Source organism: Nanorana parkeri, unplaced genomic scaffold (assembly GCF_000935625.1).
Source record: "Nanorana parkeri isolate BGI_ZX_2015 unplaced genomic scaffold, ASM93562v1 scaffold675, whole genome shotgun sequence".
Lineage (NCBI taxonomy): Eukaryota > Metazoa > Chordata > Amphibia > Anura > Dicroglossidae > Nanorana > Nanorana parkeri.
Window position 1 is genome coordinate 257,348 of NW_017306943.1, and position 21,449 is coordinate 278,796.

The window sequence follows — 21,449 nt, forward strand, 5'->3', positions numbered from 1 at the left end:
AAAATTTTTTTTTTAAAGAGTGGCAATCGCTGTAAAATTGCAGCAAACTTCACCGCACCTCCGCAGACGCACGCAGTTCTGGTGTGAACTAGCCCTAAAGCTTAAACGTTTCTGATTTTGAACACCGTAGGAAAGGGGTAAAATCAATGTGAGAGTTATTTTGCCATCTCTGTCTCATTAAAGGAAATTATTCTTCACTTTGTCCTGTGAACTCAACAGAGGATATTTTTTTCAGTGTGCGGAATGTCTCCTCTTAAACAGTTGTACCTATTGGAAGATTTCCCTTCTATACTTGTTATGGTGGCAATTCAAACTCACTTTAAAGGTGGCCATACACCTTACAACCATCGCATGACTTTCGTTGTGCGATGGTTGCAAGGTGATTAGAATTTCGTACGACCTGCCCATCTTGGACAGGCAGATCGTACTTGCGATCATCGCAAGTCCTCTCTGCTGAGGGGAGGGCTTGCAGATGAATGCAATGCGGAGTGGACAGTGCGCGCTTGCGCACCTTGGGCCGTGCGGCTTTAGTCTTGTGATCGCGCTACCAACTCGCCGAAAATTTTACGATTTTCGCTGGTTTTCTAGCGCGCTCGTTATACGAAAATACAACCGTACAGTAAATGCGGTCGAACGCTACCCACACAACTTACGATTATCGTACGATCGCGGGATCACCCGCGATTATCGGACGATAATCGTCAGGTGTATGGGCAGCTTAAGCAATACTTGCCCTTCCCCTAGCCTGTTATTTGACAATGAATGCGAAGCAGCAGACAGAACTCACCTTTGTCACCCTGCGCTCTCCTCTTCTCAGCTCCTGAACCGACGGGCCTTGAGCAGTGCTGTTGATATGAACACTGTGCAGGGTGTGTGTCAGACTGCTGGAGACCCAGACTAATCTACTTTTTGTTAAAGCAGCGTTCCGGCTCTGCAGTGGGCTGCCGACACAAGGCGGTTTTCCCAATACAAAGCACATATACGCAACGGAAACAAAAAAAATGCCATCTTCTTTACTTGTTATGCAGCATAACTTATGAGTGCACAAGTACTAAATGGGAGGCTCCAATTAGGCTTTAGAACTGCAATGCCGACATCAAGTCAAATTCAGGTACTTATATTGCTTACTTTAATTTAAAGAAATAAAAAATGATGCACTGATACAGAGCTGCATTCATTTTTGCCTTTTATATCTGCCTGATGTTCACTGAAAAGGTTCCACTGGATTTATGGAAGACTGAGGCCTCCTTCCTCTGTACTCTTCGGCGGAAGGAATTCTCTAGGAAAGCTCCTATAAAATGTATATATATTCTCCAAACCATAACTCGCAAAAGTTTATTAGAATATTTTTCCTGCTCAGCTAAACAGACAAGTGCTTTCAGCCTACTCCTCATTTGCGTCCACAAACTAAGCAAGACATGAACCATGCCAGATGACATTTTCCTTGGAAACAAACGAGGAGGAGGGGGCACAATTGCGGCTTCAACTGACGTAAAACATTCTTCCTACAAGAACTTATCAACATTTTAGCTCCTTGCCATGTTATATTTAGTCGTGTGGTGTAATCAGTCAATACAGCCATCAGACAACTTCCACCACCAGAGTGAAAACAAACAGGCGGATAAAATGTGTTCCGATTACAAGGTCTACTCATTATCTTCCAGATGAATCTCTTGAAAGCACTAGACTTTTTTTTTTTTAGTGCACTTAAAAATGAACACGCTGATCAGAACAAGCCCAAGAACTTCTTGGGTCACTGTGATCAAGGTCAGAACATACCAAGACCCACAGTTGTGTCATGGAAACAAAATTGAGAAGGTAAATACTCTACAAAAGGAACTGAACACCACATGAGGAAATTGGTGGAACAGATCCTGCGTAAGGACATTTTACTGTAAGTAAAAGTGTGGCCCCAAGTCTGTCACATTAGAAGTAGAATATGACTTAGGCTGCAGTCTGCTATTTTCCATTTCTCTTGCGTCATCATCAAGGCAGGAATGTACAGAAATGTCCAGCATCAATGCAGATTGCAATAAAAACCTGACTTCACTTAAAGGGACACTAAACACCCACGTAAAAAATGCATTCAAGTGCCTTAACTATTAACAAAAAGGTATCTTATTTGTTTATAAGGCTGTAGATCCTCAAATCATCTCTGAATTCATGCTGACACTGTCCGTACTTCTGGGGGGTGGCTACTTTTCTTCCCCATGTTCCCTGGGTGTGTTGTAAAGTAGCCAACGCTTCAAGCTCACTCCTGTGGTGGACCACAGTCTCACCTTTAGTTTACTAATACGTATTGAGATTATAGTCCATTATAGGAGTGAGCTTGGAGCTGAAAAGCCTAATAAAGTTTTCCAGTTCATTAATAGGGACTGCAGTATTGGGAATAAATGGTTTAAAAGGAAGAGCTCTAAAGATGACACAATGCCAGAACAGGAGATAGAACGAGAGGTGCTTTCATTTAAGACTGTAAGGGGTTTTACTGTGAGAACAGTAGAAATGTGGAATTATCTTCCGTAGGTAGTGGTGTCAGACCAAGATGAGCTCATCAGTATACAGAACTATTAGGCCCCATTCACACACAAATCTGCCTGCACGTACAGCTCCGTGCTGCGTGCGGGGCTGTACCAAGTAGCTGCCGGGAAGGACAGGTGCTGCGTGTGTTTAGAACGCAGCCCCGTCCTTCTCTATGGGGCTACGCAGCCGTACGCCCCCCTACGCTCACCTCATTTGGAGGTCCGTAGGGGTGCAGGTTTTCTGGCCGGGACTCATACAGGATCCATTCCGGCAGCGTATAAATACGATCACCCGCACCCCTACGGACCTGCAAATGAGGTGAGCGTAGGGGGGCGTACGGCCGCGTAGCCCCATAGAGAAGGACGGGGGCCGCGTTCTAATCACGGCAGCACCTGTCCTTCCCGGCAGCTACTTGGTACGGCCCCGAACGCAGGACGGAGCTGTACGTGCAGGCCGATTCGTGTGTGAATGGGGCCTTAAAGTGGACCTTTACCCATATCTTTAAAATCACAACAAACACACCTTTAGAAATGACAATCTACAAACACATACTTCTAGATAATTGGCGGCTTTGTATTCTTTGCATACCTTATTTCTCTTTTCTTCCCGTCTGACAGTGGCCATGTTTACTAAGGGCAGATTACTACCTCTCCTATTACTTCCTGGATTTCTGGCACATGTGGTTAGGACATGTGACCATGCACATCATCTCAGGAGAGGAAAATGCCTTTCCCCGAGATCTCGTGAGATTACAGATGAGATCTCCCAGCAATGCTCTGCTGATGACAAGACAATCCCAGTGTGCATTGCTTTGGCAAACTGAAGTCATTTTGCCCTTTCAAAGCAGGAGGTGAATGTTCTGCAAGTGTATTTCACAATCACAGCATTTTACACCTGACATGTCTATGTTATTATTAATCACCATACATAGAGGATGAATTGGTAGAATTTGATTTTTGAGTGTAATAGGTCTGCTTTAAAACTATAAGAGACATGTACACACCTGTTGAGCTAGATGGATCTGTATCTTTTTTTAGCCTTATCAAATATGTAACTTCTAGCCCTTTCCGCCAAACGATTTGGATGGAGTTAGCCTTTAAAAAGGAAGACATCTGCAGAGATCTACCTCAGAAAATCCTGACCGTTAACCAGTTAAGTCTGTTTTCCTAGAATGTGTTTAAAAAATTGCTGTGCGAATTTCTTGACACACACTGGAGGGTAGGAACCTTGCAAGCCGCTGGATACAGATTCTTAACTAGCCGGTAGGAGTTATTTGTCTGAGACAAATGGCCTAGGTTCAGCAGCTATGCACAGGGCAGGAGTCTCCCCAACATAGGGGTCATCCAGCTTAAGTCTATGTAGTTGAGCATGACTGATCACCAAACACATTTATTAAGTGTCCAAAAATATCATTTCTGAGTTGTGCAAATTACAATAGGATAACAAAAAGGCAGTCAATGCTGTTCAGGGGTCAAACAATCCTGCTTAATTGGGGCTTTACCAACACCACGGTATTTGCTGGAATCAAAGCTAAATCACATTTTTTGGATTCTCATTACGTATGTTTGGTGCTCCTTTTGGATCATCTACACATATGACAAAAAATACAAGGGATGTCTTGGCAGACTTCCTTCCAAAAATTCTAGTTATCGGATAATGCTGACACTCTGACTCAGACCTCTAACTTTCCAACCTTCTTGAATTGTTAGAAGTCATTATCTGCATACTTGTTTTGGGTCGATGCCTAACATGGGCATAGGGTCAGCATGACAGCCCGGCAAGTATCTTTGGAGGAGCGGATAATAGCTGCCTTCATATCTCACTGGTAAGAGTTCCTTAAAGCTGAACTCCAGATTTGCTTATCTATACAAGTATGCATATGCAATACCTGATGCGTCACTGCGGATACTGTAAAGCACTGTAGTAGCCAGTGGTGGCCACAACAGTGCCGAGTTTAGTGGCTTCCCCCCTGCTCTGAAAACACAGGAGGCTCACTCCCTCAGCACAACACCCATTCAGAGAACAGCTAGTATTTTTTGTCATTGAATACAAAGTGTTCTCTGATTGGACAAGGGGAGGTGACATCTCAATCTGCATTGCTGGGTCAAGCCACATTCTTACAATCAACAATCCTTTTGAGAGGTCATTGTAAAGACATAGTATGGCCTTGAGGCCTGGTTCACACCTTTTTGAGTAGTAGGAAAAGCGCTTTTAAAAGCCCAACACAAGAAATCCCATGATTGTCAGTGGCCCTTGTTCACACCTGAGCAGCAAAACGCCAGTAGGGAAACACCAAACGCAGAAAAAAGTACATGAGCTTCTTTTGGCAGTTTCATGCTAGTTTTCCCCCAAAAAACTTAAATGGAAACGCGCAGCAAAAGCATGTTGCACATTTTTGTGCATTTGTACGCTGACCGCAATACTTCCGAAGCTTCCAGTCATTTTTCTGCGTGTGAACCAGGCCTTAAATTAAAAAAAAAAAGTCAGTCACAGTTAGGGCTGCAGCTAACAATTATTTTCAAAAATCGATTAGTTAGCCAATTATTACGTTCGATTAATCGGATAGAAACAGTTTTAAAAATGGCTCCAATGTACTAATCAGCTATAGAGGAATACAACCAATAGCTATCCCAGCAATAGATTTATACAGCATGTGGGGGGAAAGTGCAGGTAGTCTTACCTGCAAGCAACTTTACTTTCTTGCCCGAGATCTTCGTTCCCCCCCACGCTGCAGTCTAACTGCAACGACGTGATCGTCTCAACGGGCAGCGGCGGGAGAGAGCTCAGAGCTAGGTGAGGCGAGGAGAAGGTACTATGTGCGGCATAAGGCATGAAGCGTGCGGCACGTGTGGAGCCGCGAACAGGGGCAACTAATCGAAAGCCGACTAATTGATTATGAAAAACGTTGACAACAATATTTTCCATCGTCGATTAGTTGTTGCACCTCTAGTCTCAGTAAAGACTGAATCTGTTTGGCTATGCCCGTTATCTTTAGAAATAGGGTGTGTAACAGTCTGTTTTTCCATAAAATGAGATCACTGGGGGGAAAAAAAGGGAAGTTCAGTAACGTTGTCTATAGATTACAGGAAGAATCCAGATGCAAGATGTGCAGGTGTATGAGATTAGCAGACTAGTACTGTTAGAAAAGCGAGCTCAGCAAACAAATGCCAAAACAGTGATGCATCCTAGATGTTTCAACTGCTACTTTCCAAGTAGGATATTGGCCAAGAGGAAAAACACGCATTTCCCGTTGGGAATTCTGCATAGGAACACTCATCTGGTAGTCCCTGGTTGCCGTAGTCAGGTCCTTAGACAATGGAAACATTGTTACAGGTAGGAGTCACAGATTAGTATTGTAATGTCATGTGTAAACAACTAATAGCCATCATTACAAGATGCAAAAGCTGTAGGATTCCAAAGCCAACATTACTTTCCAAGTCTAGGAGAACAATCATGAAACTGGTGAGAAATGTAGTGGCCCTTCAGAGACCTGATAGTGTGACCTGTAGACCAAAACCATGGTTCAAACATGACCAATCACTCCAATCTCTACTTAATATAAAAAGGGACCAAAAGGCAACATTCCAAGCGTCACTTATGATTAAAAGCATGTTCTGAATACAATAGTTTACTTTGGCTGGAGTTCTATTTAAACTCCAAATTTGTGTGCATACAGACTGAGATGGGCCTTTCAAATGCGTAGATTTTATTTAGGTTAAAATCGTTATATTGTAGGCAACCTAAAGCTATGCTTGCACAACATTGTCCTACTGCTTCCCCTACATGGACCTGGTATGGTCACCAAAAATGCAGATAGAAGATCAAGTCATATGTATAGTATTGGGGTCTTTCCTATAATATGCATGGGACGTCCTTTCCATCAATCTACAGTAATCAACAGATGAAATTAAAGTCTTGATAAGAAGCCATTAATGGGACTTCTGGTCACCTTGTATAAGTGCAAAATGCTCCATACAGTTAATCCACTTTAATTTTGGGGGAGCATTGCCTACCTGGCTTCTGGGATTTGTCCAGCCCGAATGAATATGAAATTCAAGAGCCAGACTGTCCCAATCCAGGAGCCAGCTCCAGGGGTGTGGAAACTTAAAAAAAAAAAAAACTACTTGTCCAAGGACTAAAGCGGGGGCCCAATCTACTTAACCCTCATGACAATCTACTTGTCCCGATACAAAAAATTATTTAAATCAAAACCGTATTTAACCATGCTAAGAAGCGCTTCTCATTGCGAGGTCACCAGACCGCACTGACCAACGAGTGCTTCCAATTTGCAAGTTGAATTTAAAATCTATAGCGCAGGGATGCACTATACGGCAGTATGGGGTACAGATAGTACACCGGTACCAGCGGAGCGGAGGGGACGCCAAAAGGCAAGTATAACGGTGGAGAGGGGGCCAGTTTTAATCACTTGTACAAAAATGAGCGCCGGCTTCCCCCACTGTACATTTAGCCCTCCCTACTTGCCTGAAGCAGGGCTAAATGTAGAAGTAAAAAAAAAAAAAAAAAACACTACCCCCCCCCCCAGAACCCGGAACTGCATGTCCCAGGTGTCGGAAGATAGGAATTCCACACCAGTGAGCTCCATTGACAACTAGTTAGAAAAAAGTTAGGCGTTGGCTGTAATTTTTAGGGAGGCATTGCCTACCAGGCTACTGGGATTTGTCCAGCCCTGATATAGACAGTACTTCGCCATCTCTGTGGTCGGTTAAACACAATCTACAGTGATGAGAGGGAACTCCATCCACTATATATCCAATGTACCAGACTGCAATGACACCTCCACTACTGATTCTATTTGTGAAAACCTATATGCTTTAAACGGGTGTGCATAATCACAGCAACCGAAATGTTACATTAAGGCCGCCCATTTATTGCAATTTTCCATGCTAAATTTAGCAAAGCTCCGTCTGCAAATGTTTCTGTGCGCACAAGGATTTGTTTATGATCTCTGTAGTGATGGGTTCAAGATGCGTTTGCATAATCATGGACTGGTACGGCACGTGGTCATAAACTTTATAAGCGGGAATATATTCTTTTTTACTTGTGTACCTGATACATATTTACCACTGTACATCTCAATAACTTGCCTTTACAAGGCTTGTTCCAAAGCTCATTTTAGACTTTTCACACGGTCTCTCTGTAGTTGACAAAAGCGCAATGTAATTACTAGGTGCATTTCGAAGCCATTATGTAATAATGGGACCGCAGCGTACCTAGCTGTGCAACATGCAATCTGATGTGATGTGGGTCACGTGCAGGAAAGCATGGACTCCCACATCACAGAGATGTGAGGGAAGCCTAATTCTTTTCAGGTTGAACGTAATGCAATTCCACATTATGGCCACTAGATGGAGCTGAGGAGCATAGGAAATACTTTTTTTTCTGTGCTCATCTGCTCCATCTAGTGGCCATAACATGGTATTAAATTGCATTCAAAATATACTAACATTGTTCTTTTTGCCTCTATTTGCAGAGAACAAACGATCTCAGAGATTTGCAGGGTGAATAGCTTATAAACTCGCTCAAGATCCACCAATTAGATGTCAGGCTGGGTTCACACCTAGGCGTATTGAATATGCGCGTTTGTACCGCGATTCGCGGTAAAAAAAAAAACGCACAACAAACGCGCATTTCCGAGGGCTACTTGGCTGTATCCCAATGGAAACGCGAGACCAAAACGCCCCAAAGAAGTACATGTACTTGGGCGTAGGCCGTTTTGTACCGCGTTCGGACGGGCGGAAATACGGCAAGGTGTAAACCAGACCCATTGAATACAATGGGATTTAGATGTTTGAGCGTTTTGTAGAGCGTTCGTCGAGCGTTGAACGCGCTACAAAACGTTCAGGTGTGAACCAGGCCTAAATGCTTGTTCTCCAGCAGTCATTTTCTGTGAATTCAACTGTAAAATGCTGTTAAAAAAAAAAAAAAGACAAAAAAAAAACAAACACACACACACACAACACCATCTATTCTGAGGAGGCCAGTACTATATACATTTTTATAAACTGCTCCAGAAATAAAGTTAAGATGAAAAAAAAAAAAAAACTTGCATGCCAGTGGCATTCTGAGGAGCTATTCCTGTGCTTGGTGATCTCCCTAGGGAAAGATTTCTCTGAAAGTCCAGCACTTCTCATGGATGCCGCAAACAGAACCTTATTCAGAATACGAATTACAGAAAAATAACATCACTCCAAACATTTGCTCTGTACTATGGAAACTGTAGCTGGGGAAAAAAAATGAACTAATGTCCATAGAAAGCCATATACAAGACAAGACTGTTCACCCACAAGAACGCAACCCTTTCTTTACCCTCAAGTGTACATGTTCTTAATATGAATGCATATTAGATGGGTTGTCAGATGATCAGCATATTGGATACCAGAGTCCCTACAAAAATAGGTCTAATGAGGATTGCAAGATACAAGCACAACACAGAACAGCTACGCTTTCATGTTTCTATTGCAATTTCCCTGCCCTAGGCAGGACATGGGACCTTCTGAGAAACCCAAAATTGGGTCTAGGAGAAAGTCTTGTAAACACGAGTCCAATTCAGACAGTGTTAAAGCAGAACTCTAGGCAGATATAAAAACACCCAAATGTATACTCGCCTTATCATTCGAGCCGTCTTGTTCTAAAAGGTGCCCATACACCTATCTATTTTTGTGCAGAAATGGTCTTCTGAACGATAATCGATTAGTTGATGGGACACCAACGATTTAAATTACTGTACTCCTGGCCAAATTTCCTCGATCGGTCAAGCTGGATACTTTTCGAATCGTGTGAAAAAAAAAAAAATGCAGCAAGAATGCAGCACATGCGCAAACGAAATTCGATCAACGAAATTTGGCCAGTCAGTATTGCTAATGAAAGATTATCGAAATCGACATTGGTCTGTGCTTCATGGGCTATTGCAGCTAGAATCGAAAGAGGGTTCTTGGCAGCAGTGAAAATTTCTGAACGAAAATCTACAGGTGTATGGCCAACTTTACACTGGTCCCCAGAGCCCCTCTCGTCCTCCTGTGCAGCGATATAAGAATCCTTGTGTCATCACCTTCTTTACAAGCGTATAGGCATGAGGATGGTGAGGAACATTCCATCTGTGCAAGAGAACTTTCTCCTTCAGGTCTGCTCCTCCGCTGATTGAGAGCAAGCAGTGGGGTGCAGTAGCCAGCCTGGGGGGGGGACGGGGGCACAGCACATCCCAGAACCCAGGGGAATGACAGCTGTCGCGGGCAAGATTCTACAGCTGGCAGCTGAATGTAAGCACAGCAAGTATTATGGGGTGCAATAGCCAGCCCGCTATTGCAATTTGCAATAGCTAATAGCAGGCTGACTATTGCACTGCCCACTGTTTGCAGTCAGCTGCCGAATCTAGCCACAGGCAGATGAATAGGGGGGAGGCTCTCTTTACTGCCTTCAGTAGGGGCAGACCAATATTAGGCCCACTGCCTGCTGTTCACATTCAGTTGCCAGCGCAAGATTCCACAGCTGGATGTAACCAGAATATCGGTACCCAATATTGGTTATCGGCCGGAAGGTAGCCCATAATCAGTATTGGTTCTGGAAAAAAAAAAAAATCCATATCGGCCGACCCTTAGTTTCTACCAAAATAGATAAAAAGGTGTGGGGTGGGGTGCAAGCATCTACCAAAATAAATGGCAGTTGGGGGTGGGCTGACCAATATTTTTTAGCTCTCGGGTTTGGTTTAAGAATTAGGAACTTCATGCAATCTTAGACACACAGTACTTAGAGCTACAAAAGAAGGCAAATGTTTTTATTGCTTAATTCAACTTCAAAAGACACAGAGCAGTGATCAGTTACACGTAGGCATCAGAAAGCAGGCCAACGCAGCCCCTTCATCTACAGGTCGGACACTTCCACTTTCCTATTTTCCATAAAGGATTTGCTTGATCTTTAGGCAACTAATCCCCATATACAAAGTGACTCAAAGCAAAAGGTGGGTCAGCAATCTGACAGACAGCAAACTCAGAGTCCCCAGCCACCCCCCACACTTCAAAGCCACAAGTTAAGCACTGATTAGGCAATACAGACACTCGCTCCCCTCTGATCCCTGTGGATCTGCAGTTTTTGCCTGTATGTTGTGCTTTCATAAACCAGCAGATTAAAATGGAGCTTCGTATGGCTCAGACAGGTCTTTAACAATGTGGCATTTTCCCCGTGCTATCTATGCCTTAATTAGTAACACTTTCCTTAAAATGCATAGAACACCATTAAAGAAGACATCCCTCTTAAGGTGCCCATACACTGCACGATTCTCGTATGAGAATCGCGGGAAATCCCGCGATCGTACAGTGTCGAATCGTGCAATGTATGGAAGGCGTGAGACCGTTTCTAATGTACGGTCGCACGACTTTTGTATAGCGAGCATGTTGGAAAACCAGCCGAGAATCGTACGATTTTCGGCTGGTTTTTAACATGATCTAGAGATCACGCGCACACTGCCCGTTTAGCATTGCAGTCATCGGAAGCACGCCCCTCAGGGGGGCGGGCTTGCGATGATCGCAGGTACGATCTGCCTGTCCAAGATGGGCAGATCGTACGTTTTTTTATTACTTTACAACCCTCGCAAGACTTTTGTAAAGTGTATGGGCACCTTTACTCTTACACAGGAAGGAGGCCAGTGTGTTAAAATGAAGGCTTTAAATGTTTTTGTACTCGCTGAAAGCTACTTTCCTTAAGTTCATTGGACACAGAAGATATGGCCAATGGGTTATACCGCCTCGTGCAGGGTTATGGGTTATACCCCCCATTCTAGGATGCTAGAAACCAAAAAAAGCACGGCCTAGGAGTGTCCAATCCTTAGCCTTAGGGCAGTCCAATTAGGTTCTCTTTTTAGGCGGATCTGATCAGAAGCCCAATGTTATTCTATGGGCAGCCGGATAAAAAAATGGACGTGCATCTGTTTACATCAGATTGCCCCCCCGACTGTCTAGGTCCATTATAGCAGAGCTGATTGTGACAGATCGGAGGTGATCCGATGTAAGGAACACATGCCTGCTTACATATGAATCCCTATAGGCCCAACATGGGTCCAGACAACTCAGTTTTTTTTCACCATCTGCAATAGCTTGGGACACATTTTGGGGATGTTCATCATGCCGTTTCGAATACCACACACTCCTCTGTACACGACATACTCTAGACCAGCGTTTCTCAACGTTTTTTCAGCACTGATACAAATAAGGACTACAGCTAGGAAGTCGTTATGACCCTGCCACCTCCCAAAATACACTATTGGCTTGTAAGCCACCCCCCCCTTACAGCAATTTGTTAAAACATAGGTGGGCTCCAGGATGTGGCTAGCAGCCAAAGTGCCAAAATCAAGGCTCAAGGCTTTCCTCCAATTATAGACTTGGGTATTAAAAAAATAACTGCTTAAAACTAGCAGTGATCAAAAGAATGCATTCATGAGAGGGAGCAAGAGAACGCACGTGCATGAGAGGGAGCACAAGACAGTACGCACATGTGTGAGAGTGCAAGGGAGTTGGCACATGTGTGAGAGCACACACATGCAAGAGATCACAGGAACGTACACATGTGAGAGTGTCCATGTGCAAGACAGTGAGAGTGCACACGTGTAAGACAGCGAGAGCATGAGAGAGCACAAGAAAGTGCACGTGTGTGTGTGTGTGAGAGAGAATGAGCATGTGTCAGAGAGCGAGAGAGATACACATTTGACTTTACCCTCCATCTGAAATTGTTGTACATTGCACTCTGAAAAGCACGGTGGAATATGCAAACAGTATATAAAAAGGGAGACTCAAGTGTTAAAGTAGACATGAACTACACATTAAATATTAGTCATCAAAACACGGTTGATCTTTTTATTTTCTTAAAGCAAATGTCATGAAAGGAGCAGGTAATCCTTCTAATGCATGTGAAAAGTCAGTAACAATATCCTAAAATGCCCAACAAACACTGTAATCCCAATCCACAGAAGATGATCCTTCTTAACTTCTTTGTGACCTTATTTTAGACCTAAAAATTGTCCTGTAGGTAAACAAGGCCAAAGGCGATCACATACCTAAGCTCACATCGTGGAGTTCAGCCTCCACACACTCATATGCTTCTTTTTGCACATGGCGGTCACTACATTAAAGCCCATCTCCTGGGGGGGGGGGCAATACCCCTCTTGCAGTAGGGCTGTCCCCGCATTACAAGGGTTAAAGGCTTTGAGAGGTCTAGGGCCGGGGTGGGACTACAAGTCCTATGAGGCATTGCAAGACTGACAGCCACACACATGAAGGGATTTGTAGTTTCACCACAGCTGGAGGGCTGAGGTTGGCTACCCCCGGGCCAGGTTATCAGGACACTGGGTAACAATCCTCCCGCCGCAGCCATCACATGTAGCAGTGTGGTTCTCCAACAGAGCATCTTATTACTGCACCTCCACCTAGGGCACACTCATTTTATTGTGAAGGATCTTTGGGAACATAAAGGAATGGGGTACCAAGGGGGAGACATTATAACCACAGCTATGCCACTGAGAACAAAGAGAGGAACACACTATGGGGGGGAATTCACTAAAAGTGGATCAGACAGAATCTGGAGCAGCTGGGCATAGTACCCAATTAGTTTCTCTCTTCAGCTTGTTCAGGTAAGCCAGGGGTGGACAACTCAGGCCCTCCAGCAGTGCTTGAACTACAAATCCCTAAATGCCTCTGCAAGTCATGCCTGGAACTGTCAGCCTTGCAATGCCTTGTGGGACTTGTAGTTCTACAACAGCTGGAGTTGCCAACTCCTGGCAAAGTTTAAAAATAAAAGCTAGAAGCTGATTGGTTGCCATGCGCAGCTGCTCCAGATTCTGTCTGCACCAGTCTTTGTGCCTCTACTGTATAAGTTATTTGAAAATGCTTACATGCAGATTTTCCTTTCCATAAATATTGTATTCACTTGCAATGTGCAACAGAATATTTGACTACGCCAGCAACATTCAATTTCCCTAGTAATGTCCTCACCCTCCTCCCACGTCACGGCTCTCTTCTGGAAGTCTATAGTTACTGTCTGCGCTGGCCCAGCTTCTCCATCCCTCCCTTCATTCCCCTACATAACCTTTTATGCAACTGCTGGGGTAGGAGAAAAGGAGAATACTATAGAGCAGACCTGGGTATTTTACAGCCCGCGGAACATATCTGGCACTTGGTCTGCGACTGTCTGGCCAGCCAGGCCTGCACTTTTTATGGCTGGTAACTTTTGTCAACCGCAACGCACGGTACTAAGGTACCGCCTGTTGCAGCGCAGTTCATCGCACTGCGGCTAGGAGGTGCATTTGGGGTGCCAGTAAATTAAATTGCAACACAATCCACCTGCCACAGTGATGCATGGTACCGTGTGGTAATTGGTTCGACCATCCACAGTTGTCCCGGTTTACTATGTGCCCACCCCTTCTATAGACTGTCATTTGAATGACAGTTCTGAGTCAGCTGACATCCAAGATGGTGGCACCCAGTAGTAGTCTCAGGGCTTCTTGGGAGGTCTACACAAGGGAGTTTTTTTACAGAAGATGTCTAAAATACCTTTATTGACATAAAAAGGGGTTCCTTTATTAAAAAAAGGGATTTGTATACTCATTTGAGCCATCTAGGGGCGCCAGTGCCATGCAAACGCCATGTGCCCCGACTTTTATAAATGAACCCCATAATCTGACAGAAGATTGTTGTTGAAATGAATGGTTTGGTTAGTGCGTCTCCTTTCTGATCAGGACAGAGGATGACATGCGTTTGGATCTGAAGCGAGCCGAATGGACTTTTGCACCACTTTTCTGCAAGGACTATTTAGACCACAACTGCTAGAAGTCGGCGTCTGCATTGTTTCAAACAAATAAGCCGTGAAAGTTTGCAATTCAACACCAAGCAAAACAAACAAACTATCCAATAACAGATCAGATGTTGTTTCAAAACAATACAATTGTGGTGCTCCAACATCTAGAAAATTCTTCACAAGGAGGCCGAGTACCTATGAATCAGGGCCTGCAATGGCATGATCACAAATAGCTGGTTGCAGGACCAAGAATCAGGCAAGTACATCTGCTTTATGTGAGCCCCCTAGACAAAAACAGCATTTAACCCTTGCCGTGCCGGTGTAGCCCCACTGCAATGGTAAGTTTTCTTTTAATGATAGCTTCACTTTAGTTCCCGCTCACGCCTTGGCATTCTGAGAACGTGTACTGCATTCATGTGCGTTTTCACGCTTTTGTGGCACCCATTGAAGTCAATGGGCGACGCATGGCAAACCCGGGACAGTAGCTCGTGTAGTGTAGTCTGCTACAGGCGTACCACACTTTTTCACCACGCGTTTGACGTGCATCAATTTGTGGAGAAAAAAAAACGTGCATTTTCCCGGCCGCGTTTGGAGTAAATAATGGCACTGCAAAGCACTTAGCACATTTTTCACACGTTCCGTGAATGTGCATAGGTGTGTACAGGAATAGATCATATATTTTCCTACATATAGGTTAGTTGTTTTTTTTTGTTTTTTTTTCTCCCCCACCGTAAAGCATTATGCTTGATAAAGCCAAACTTTGAGGCTGGGTATCATGCGACCTGGAAGATGGAGGATGTCTAGTGGTGAAAGTAAATGAATACAACACACACACTTTAGGCCTGAAGATTACTCAAAACCCCCAATACATCATAGAAAGAATTTATAAAAACTGGAAGCAGACAGAATCTGGAGCAGTTGGCTTGAAAATCTGTTTCTTTTTCAAAGCTTAACTGAACAAACTGAAAACAAGAAGCCGATTGGTTGCCACGGACAACTGCTCCAGATTTGTATTAATTCCCCAGAAGAGATCCTGTAGAACTGCCGTGGGCAATTCCAGTCCTCAAACTGTAGTTAAAAAACAAACCCCATGATGCATCTGTCCCTGGGAGTCTTGTATGTGGCTGTGAGAATCTTGTAATGACTCATGGGAATTGTAGTTCCACAAGAGCCAGAGGGCTGCAGTTTGCCCATCGCTGCTGTAGAAATATAATGGTGGCGGATGATAATTGCGCTACGGTTTATCAAACCTATATTTTCAGTACAAAAATTACACTCTTCTTAATTGTGTTGAATATTTTCCACCTTAGGGTATGCTAGTACCAAAAAGGGGAGGGGCTTTTAATACCATAAACTCTCTTGATATAAAAAAAAAAATATAGAAATATTGATTAACATCACACGATTGTAGAAAGGTAATTTTCTTTTAAAAAAAAAATTATTATTCCACATGCAATTATTGGTGTCACATCAGTTCCATAGCATAATTACTGTTTTTTGTAAAACAGTGGATAACTCATTCAGATAGCCACAACATGTTTCGCCCTACTGGGCTTCTTCAGGGGGAAGTATTTATCATAGAGGAATCCACATAGATTATCAAACTACACCACTATGTGAAGATAAGAAGGAACCAACCATATCAAATATAATCTTCCTGCTTCAGACGGACGCCGTCATGCATGGGAGTCATGTCAGGAGGGCAAATCGCAGCACCCGGAAGCGAAGGCAGCAAGAAGAGGGGATTGGTTGTGAAAAAACAACTCATAGCAAACCTCTGATGCATTCCTCACGAGTACCACATACACTCAAAATACACTCTTCGTTTTAGCACACACAAACACAAGATACCATCCAATTTTTTGTTCAAATATAAAGTGACAAGGTTTCTGATATACTAAAACCAGCCCGCCTGGCACCAACAACCATGTCATGTTCAAAGTCACTAAAATCACCTTTCTTCCCCATTATGATACTCAGTTTGAACTTCAGCAGACCATCTTGACCATGTCTACATGCCTAAATGTATTGAGTTACTGCCATGTGATTGTCTGATTATATATTTGTGTTACGAGCAGTTGAAGAGGTGTACCTAATAAAGCGGACAGTGAGTACATATTTGTGCCTTTGTCGTTACCATTTATTCATGCGGGCCCGGGTTTTAAATGCATCTGTACAGTGGAATATCAAAATTCTGAATGTATATCCCCGATTTCCATATCGCATGAACAAAATAGCGTTTATAAGTCGATCAACACATGCAAAAAAAGTATCAAAAAGCACGTCATCGTTCCTGCATATGCATGAGAGTAACTGGGTCCTTACTGCTCGTCTCACACAACGTAAGCTCGCAGATAAGCCACATCATTAAAAACAATGAACTTCCATATGTTGCCAATATAAAGTCTCAACAGTTGTGAAAGGGTATCTGCGTTCTAAAAATAAATATGCATTTGTATAATGGATTTCCATAACTTCTATCCCACTCCTACTACCATATCAATCTACTGTAGAAGTTTGTAAACTTATAAAACACTGCCATAGTGTTTACCTGTTCAATGCAGTGTCATACACCCCCTCGGACCTGCACATTCGTGCTGGTACAGGGGTCCACACTTGGGCGCAGACTGTATGTATCCAAGTGTAGACACCCAGACCCGCATAGATGTGCAGGTTCGGGTGTGCGTATGACAGCGTGTAATTGCGGTCAGCCACGTCATCCAATTGGGATGAACAGGCAGCTGCGCGCAATTATAAGCAGCACTTGTCCCTCCCGGGATTGGGTCTTTTTGCAGGCGTGCACGCCATATGAATGTGTACTCGTCTGAATGAGCCCTAATTGGCTGCTGTCTAAAGCTGCCCATACACCTTGCGACACTTTTCGTCCAATGATGGAACCGTTGTATGATTTTCGTACGGCAGCCTCATCCTGCCCCGATTATCACAAGGTTGGATCAGCAGTACTTAACAGAAAAGCACCTGGACGAATTGCGGTAATCGACCGCATGTATTTTTTGTCTGCACATTTGCAGTGTAAATCATACGAATTTTGACATACGGAAATGCCACCAACCTTGCAAAAATCGTACGATCGACCGAAGTTTTCTAAATTGCTGGTTAGTCAAAAGTCGATCGATTGTACAGTATTTGCGGTTGTACACTGCCCATCAACCTTACAAATATCGGACGGAAACGCGATCGCATACGAAAATCGGCCAATATTCGGAAGGTGTATGGGGAGCTTAAGGAGAACTATGAGATGAGTGATTTCCACTCACCTCATAGTTCTAGCCGACCTGTGACAATGAGACTGTCACAGGTCGGCTCAGTAGATCGGGAGTTGAGCGAACACATACCAGGTTCGCTCACCTCTCGATCCTGTCACGGCTCTCTGCCGTGACAGGGGGAGGGGCTGGATTCCCCTCTCCCCGCTCCGATCTGCCAGCGCTGACTGGCGGAACGGACGGGGGAGGGGCGGGTACAGCTGGCTCTGCCTCTTGACAGGCAGAGCCAGCTGTCACTCACGCAGCTGGGCGGATCCCGTCATCTACGTCTGGATCCGCTCCGGCGTCTCAGTATACCGCGAGCTGTATCTCGCGGTATACTGAGCTTAGGGTAACGGGAGGACGCTAGTTTGTGTCCTCTCGTTACCCTAAGGAGAACTATGGGGAAAAACACTGACCCCATAGTTCTCCTTTAAATCAGCTCTGTGTGTATGCAAGACATGGACCTTAAGATTGTAAGCTCCTTGAGGGCAGGGATTGAGGTGAATGTGCACTATGTAAAGTGCGGCCTAACTGGTCAGCGCTATATAACACCGGTAATAAAAACGATAGATAAACCATAATTAAAGTTGCAGGTGAAAAACAGGCCAACTACAGAAGACAAGTCCATTTTCAGCTTCCTGTTCTCCTGGCAGACTTTATGAAGTCTGAAGTTTCCCCCCTCCCTACAGAACAAAGAATGATTGCTCACTGGCGCATTTGGACATTTTTATCACATGAAGTGTCATAGTGTTTGTGCTATTTATCATTCTTAGCAGTAAACTTAAATTTCTACTGCACAGCCACTCCAAGAGAGAGGACCTGTGGGCATTAGATTGGGGTAAGTAAACATCTGTGGAGTTAAAGGATGAGGTCTGTTAGCTCAGGGGAGGGGCAAAAAAGGATAAAATCAACTTTGTTTTAAAGTGTACTCATTCTTTAAAGCCTGCACATGCACCATTCATTTTGAGATGCATCCCAATGCTAAGGCAACACAACCCCAACGCATATGGGCTGCAGCATACCACAACACATGGTAATGCACTGACGCACTGTGGTGCAAGACACGATACATGTAAACTTTTTGGGACATTTTAGTATGTTGCCAGTCCATCAATTTGAATGGCCTGCCTTAAAGAAGAACTCTGGGCAGAAATATTCTTAACCCTTGCAGTGGGGCAACCGCCACACTGCAAAGGTTAAGTGCTCATTGTTGTCTCAGCTGCCTGCTAGACCAGTCCTTAACTCACACCCCCTCCGCTCCAGCGGTCTAAGGTCCTGTAAGTCATCACATCCTATAAAGTCTATAGGACAGGAGGACCCGAAAATTGCAATGCTGGAGCAGAGGAGACAGGTGGTGGGGACCGGTCTAGCAGCCGGTCACATTTAGGGATACTGTACATTCATACTGTAATGGGTATGGCCACGTTTACAGAGATTGTACATTCACACTGTAACATGGCCAACTTTATGTCCACGTTTAGGATACCGTACTGTGTATGGCCATGTTTAGAGAGATTGTACAGTCACACTGTAAGGTGTATGGCCACGTTTAGAGAGATGGTACAGTCAAACTGTATTAGGTATGACCACATTCAAGGAGACTGTACAATCATACTGTAACATGGTCATTTTAAACCAATGTAAAGGTCTCTTGCGATGGTTGTAAGGTAATTGGAAAAAAACGTACGATCTGCCCATCTTGGACAGGCAGATCGTACTTGCGATCATCGCAAGCCCGCCCCCTGAGGGCAATTATCTTACGAGCATGCCACAAACCAGCCGAAAACTGTACGATTCTCGGCTGATTTGCGAACATGTTCGTAAGACAAAAGTCGTACGACCGTACAGTAGAAACGGTTGCACGCCTTCCACACACCTTGCGATTATCGTATGATGGCGGGATTTCCCGCGATTATCGTACAATAATCGCAAGGTGTGTGGGCACCTTAAGAGAATGATCAGAGTGATTTCATTGTACCTAGTCTTATTGTTTTTTTTTTTTATTTACGGCATGAACTGAAATATCAATCTGTCCCAGCCTGAAGGACAGCCACTGCTTTGTTCAACACACACACACACACACACACTAGACAGGACGTCCAATCACTATCACAGAACCAGGCTGCGGTGTAATGCGGGCCGGCCTCTATATAAATGAAAAGTAACTGATGTCAGACATCAGCAGTACAATGTATGCCGGCCATGTGCACACAGGAGATCCACGCCGGAGACATTAAAGTCTCTACACACATGGTAATGTGTGGGAGTCTTACAGAGGAGGGACACCCGGACGGGATGGCACTTCCGTGTGACTCATTTCCACTACAATGAGCAGACTTAGAGGAGCAATGAGGAAATACATGTCCTACGTGCTGTCATGTCCCTCTTCAGTACCCCTACAAGTCCCTGCCCATACACCCCCCCATGTTACTCTCCCATAACCCTCCATGTCTTTTTCGGATACCCCTCCATGTCCCTCTCTGGTACCCCTATAAGTTCCTTTCTGAAACCACCCATGTCTGTCTTTGGTACCCCACATTTCTCTCTCTGGTACCCCCATCAACTCCCCAGCCATGTGATGTGGAAGCCATGAGCAGCATCTCCCTCACCATAACAAAGAGAGGTGGCATCCCATAGTAACCCCCGGCTGGGTACCACTGACCACTGGCCCGCATCCCTCCACACAATGAGATTCCAGTAGACTCCATTTACACACCTGGATAGAGATACTCATTCTCCATAAAAGTGACAGTTATCTTCATTCGGAGCCCAATCAGACTTGAAAATGACAGTCACATGGCTGAAATAAAGAGCCTTATCCTTTGTGTGTCCTGATTTACGTGGCATCTGCATGCAACAGCTGCTCTGTATCCTCCCAGCCAGCCAGTACAGAGCACCCGAGCCCAGGAATGTGGGACCCCCCAACCCAGGAGTGACAACGTGCACAACTTTACACAGCCCACATGTACCCTGGGGGCCCCATCACCCTCTGATTCCACAGATCAGCATCCCAGATTTCATACCGTAGTCAGCAGAGGTCTCATCTGTTCCCCGGCACGATCTTCGTCCATGGCCCTGCGGTGTATGGGACCCCCCTTTCCTGATCGGCAGCGAGTAGATCTGGGGTGCTGCGATCAGCGGATGTGCACGTGTACCCCGAGATCGGCAGACCCGATCACAATGGCTACAACATCAGATCCACTCACACACGATTCCCCGGCTAGGTCCTTTATCGGAAAAGAGAGCCGTGTCGTTGGCTCGCCCCTCCCCCTCCTCGGCTTACTCTTTCTTTTTGCATGGCCTCTTCTATCTCTTCCATTGGCCGGGCCCTCCCCTTCCCTCTCACTGTCTGCCTCCCATCCCCCTCCGTGCTTTGTGCTCTGTCCCTGGAGGTGGTGTGCACAGGCTCCCGGGATGGTTGAGAGTGATGGGGAAACATGGATATCCTGAGTGGGGATGACTCTGATATGTCATCGCTGGGCTCTGAGCAGCAATGTGTGTAATGGCTGCTCTGATTCACCGCGCATTGTGCTTCTCATCATCTTCTTCCTGCTTTTCTGTGTGTACAGACCAAGGTGTTCTCCTAGATCACAGTTTAACAACCTTCTTCAATGGCTGCTTTCTTTAAAAGTATACAAAATATGCAGGAAAAGGTGAAAAAATGTTGTGTGATCCCCCAATAGTCAAACCAGACCCTTATTCTAGGGTACAATAGGGGTCGGTTATGGATTATAAGTAGGGAACTCCCCAAAAAAGGTTCATTTCTTTACATAACATGGAAAAGCAGGAAGGAGTCCCCACTTCACATCAGCACCCCCTTTACATCAGTAGCCCCCCTAGTCACATCTGAGCCCCTCACTGCCC

General features: G+C 44.7%; 1 protein-coding gene across 1 annotated transcript in view; it reads right to left on the bottom strand.

Annotated features, from left to right (window-relative positions):
* The window catches only part of SLC4A7 (solute carrier family 4 member 7), a 131,502-nt gene extending 110,637 nt beyond the window's left edge, over window positions 1-20,865 (bottom strand). Inside the window, exon 1 of the mRNA XM_018563558.1 lies at window positions 20,609-20,865. Within this exon, the coding sequence (XP_018419060.1) occupies window positions 20,609-20,656 (48 nt within the window). The 5' untranslated portion in view covers window positions 20,657-20,865. The remainder of the gene's footprint in view (window positions 1-20,608) is intronic.
* Between the last annotated feature and the right edge of the window lie 584 nt (window positions 20,866-21,449).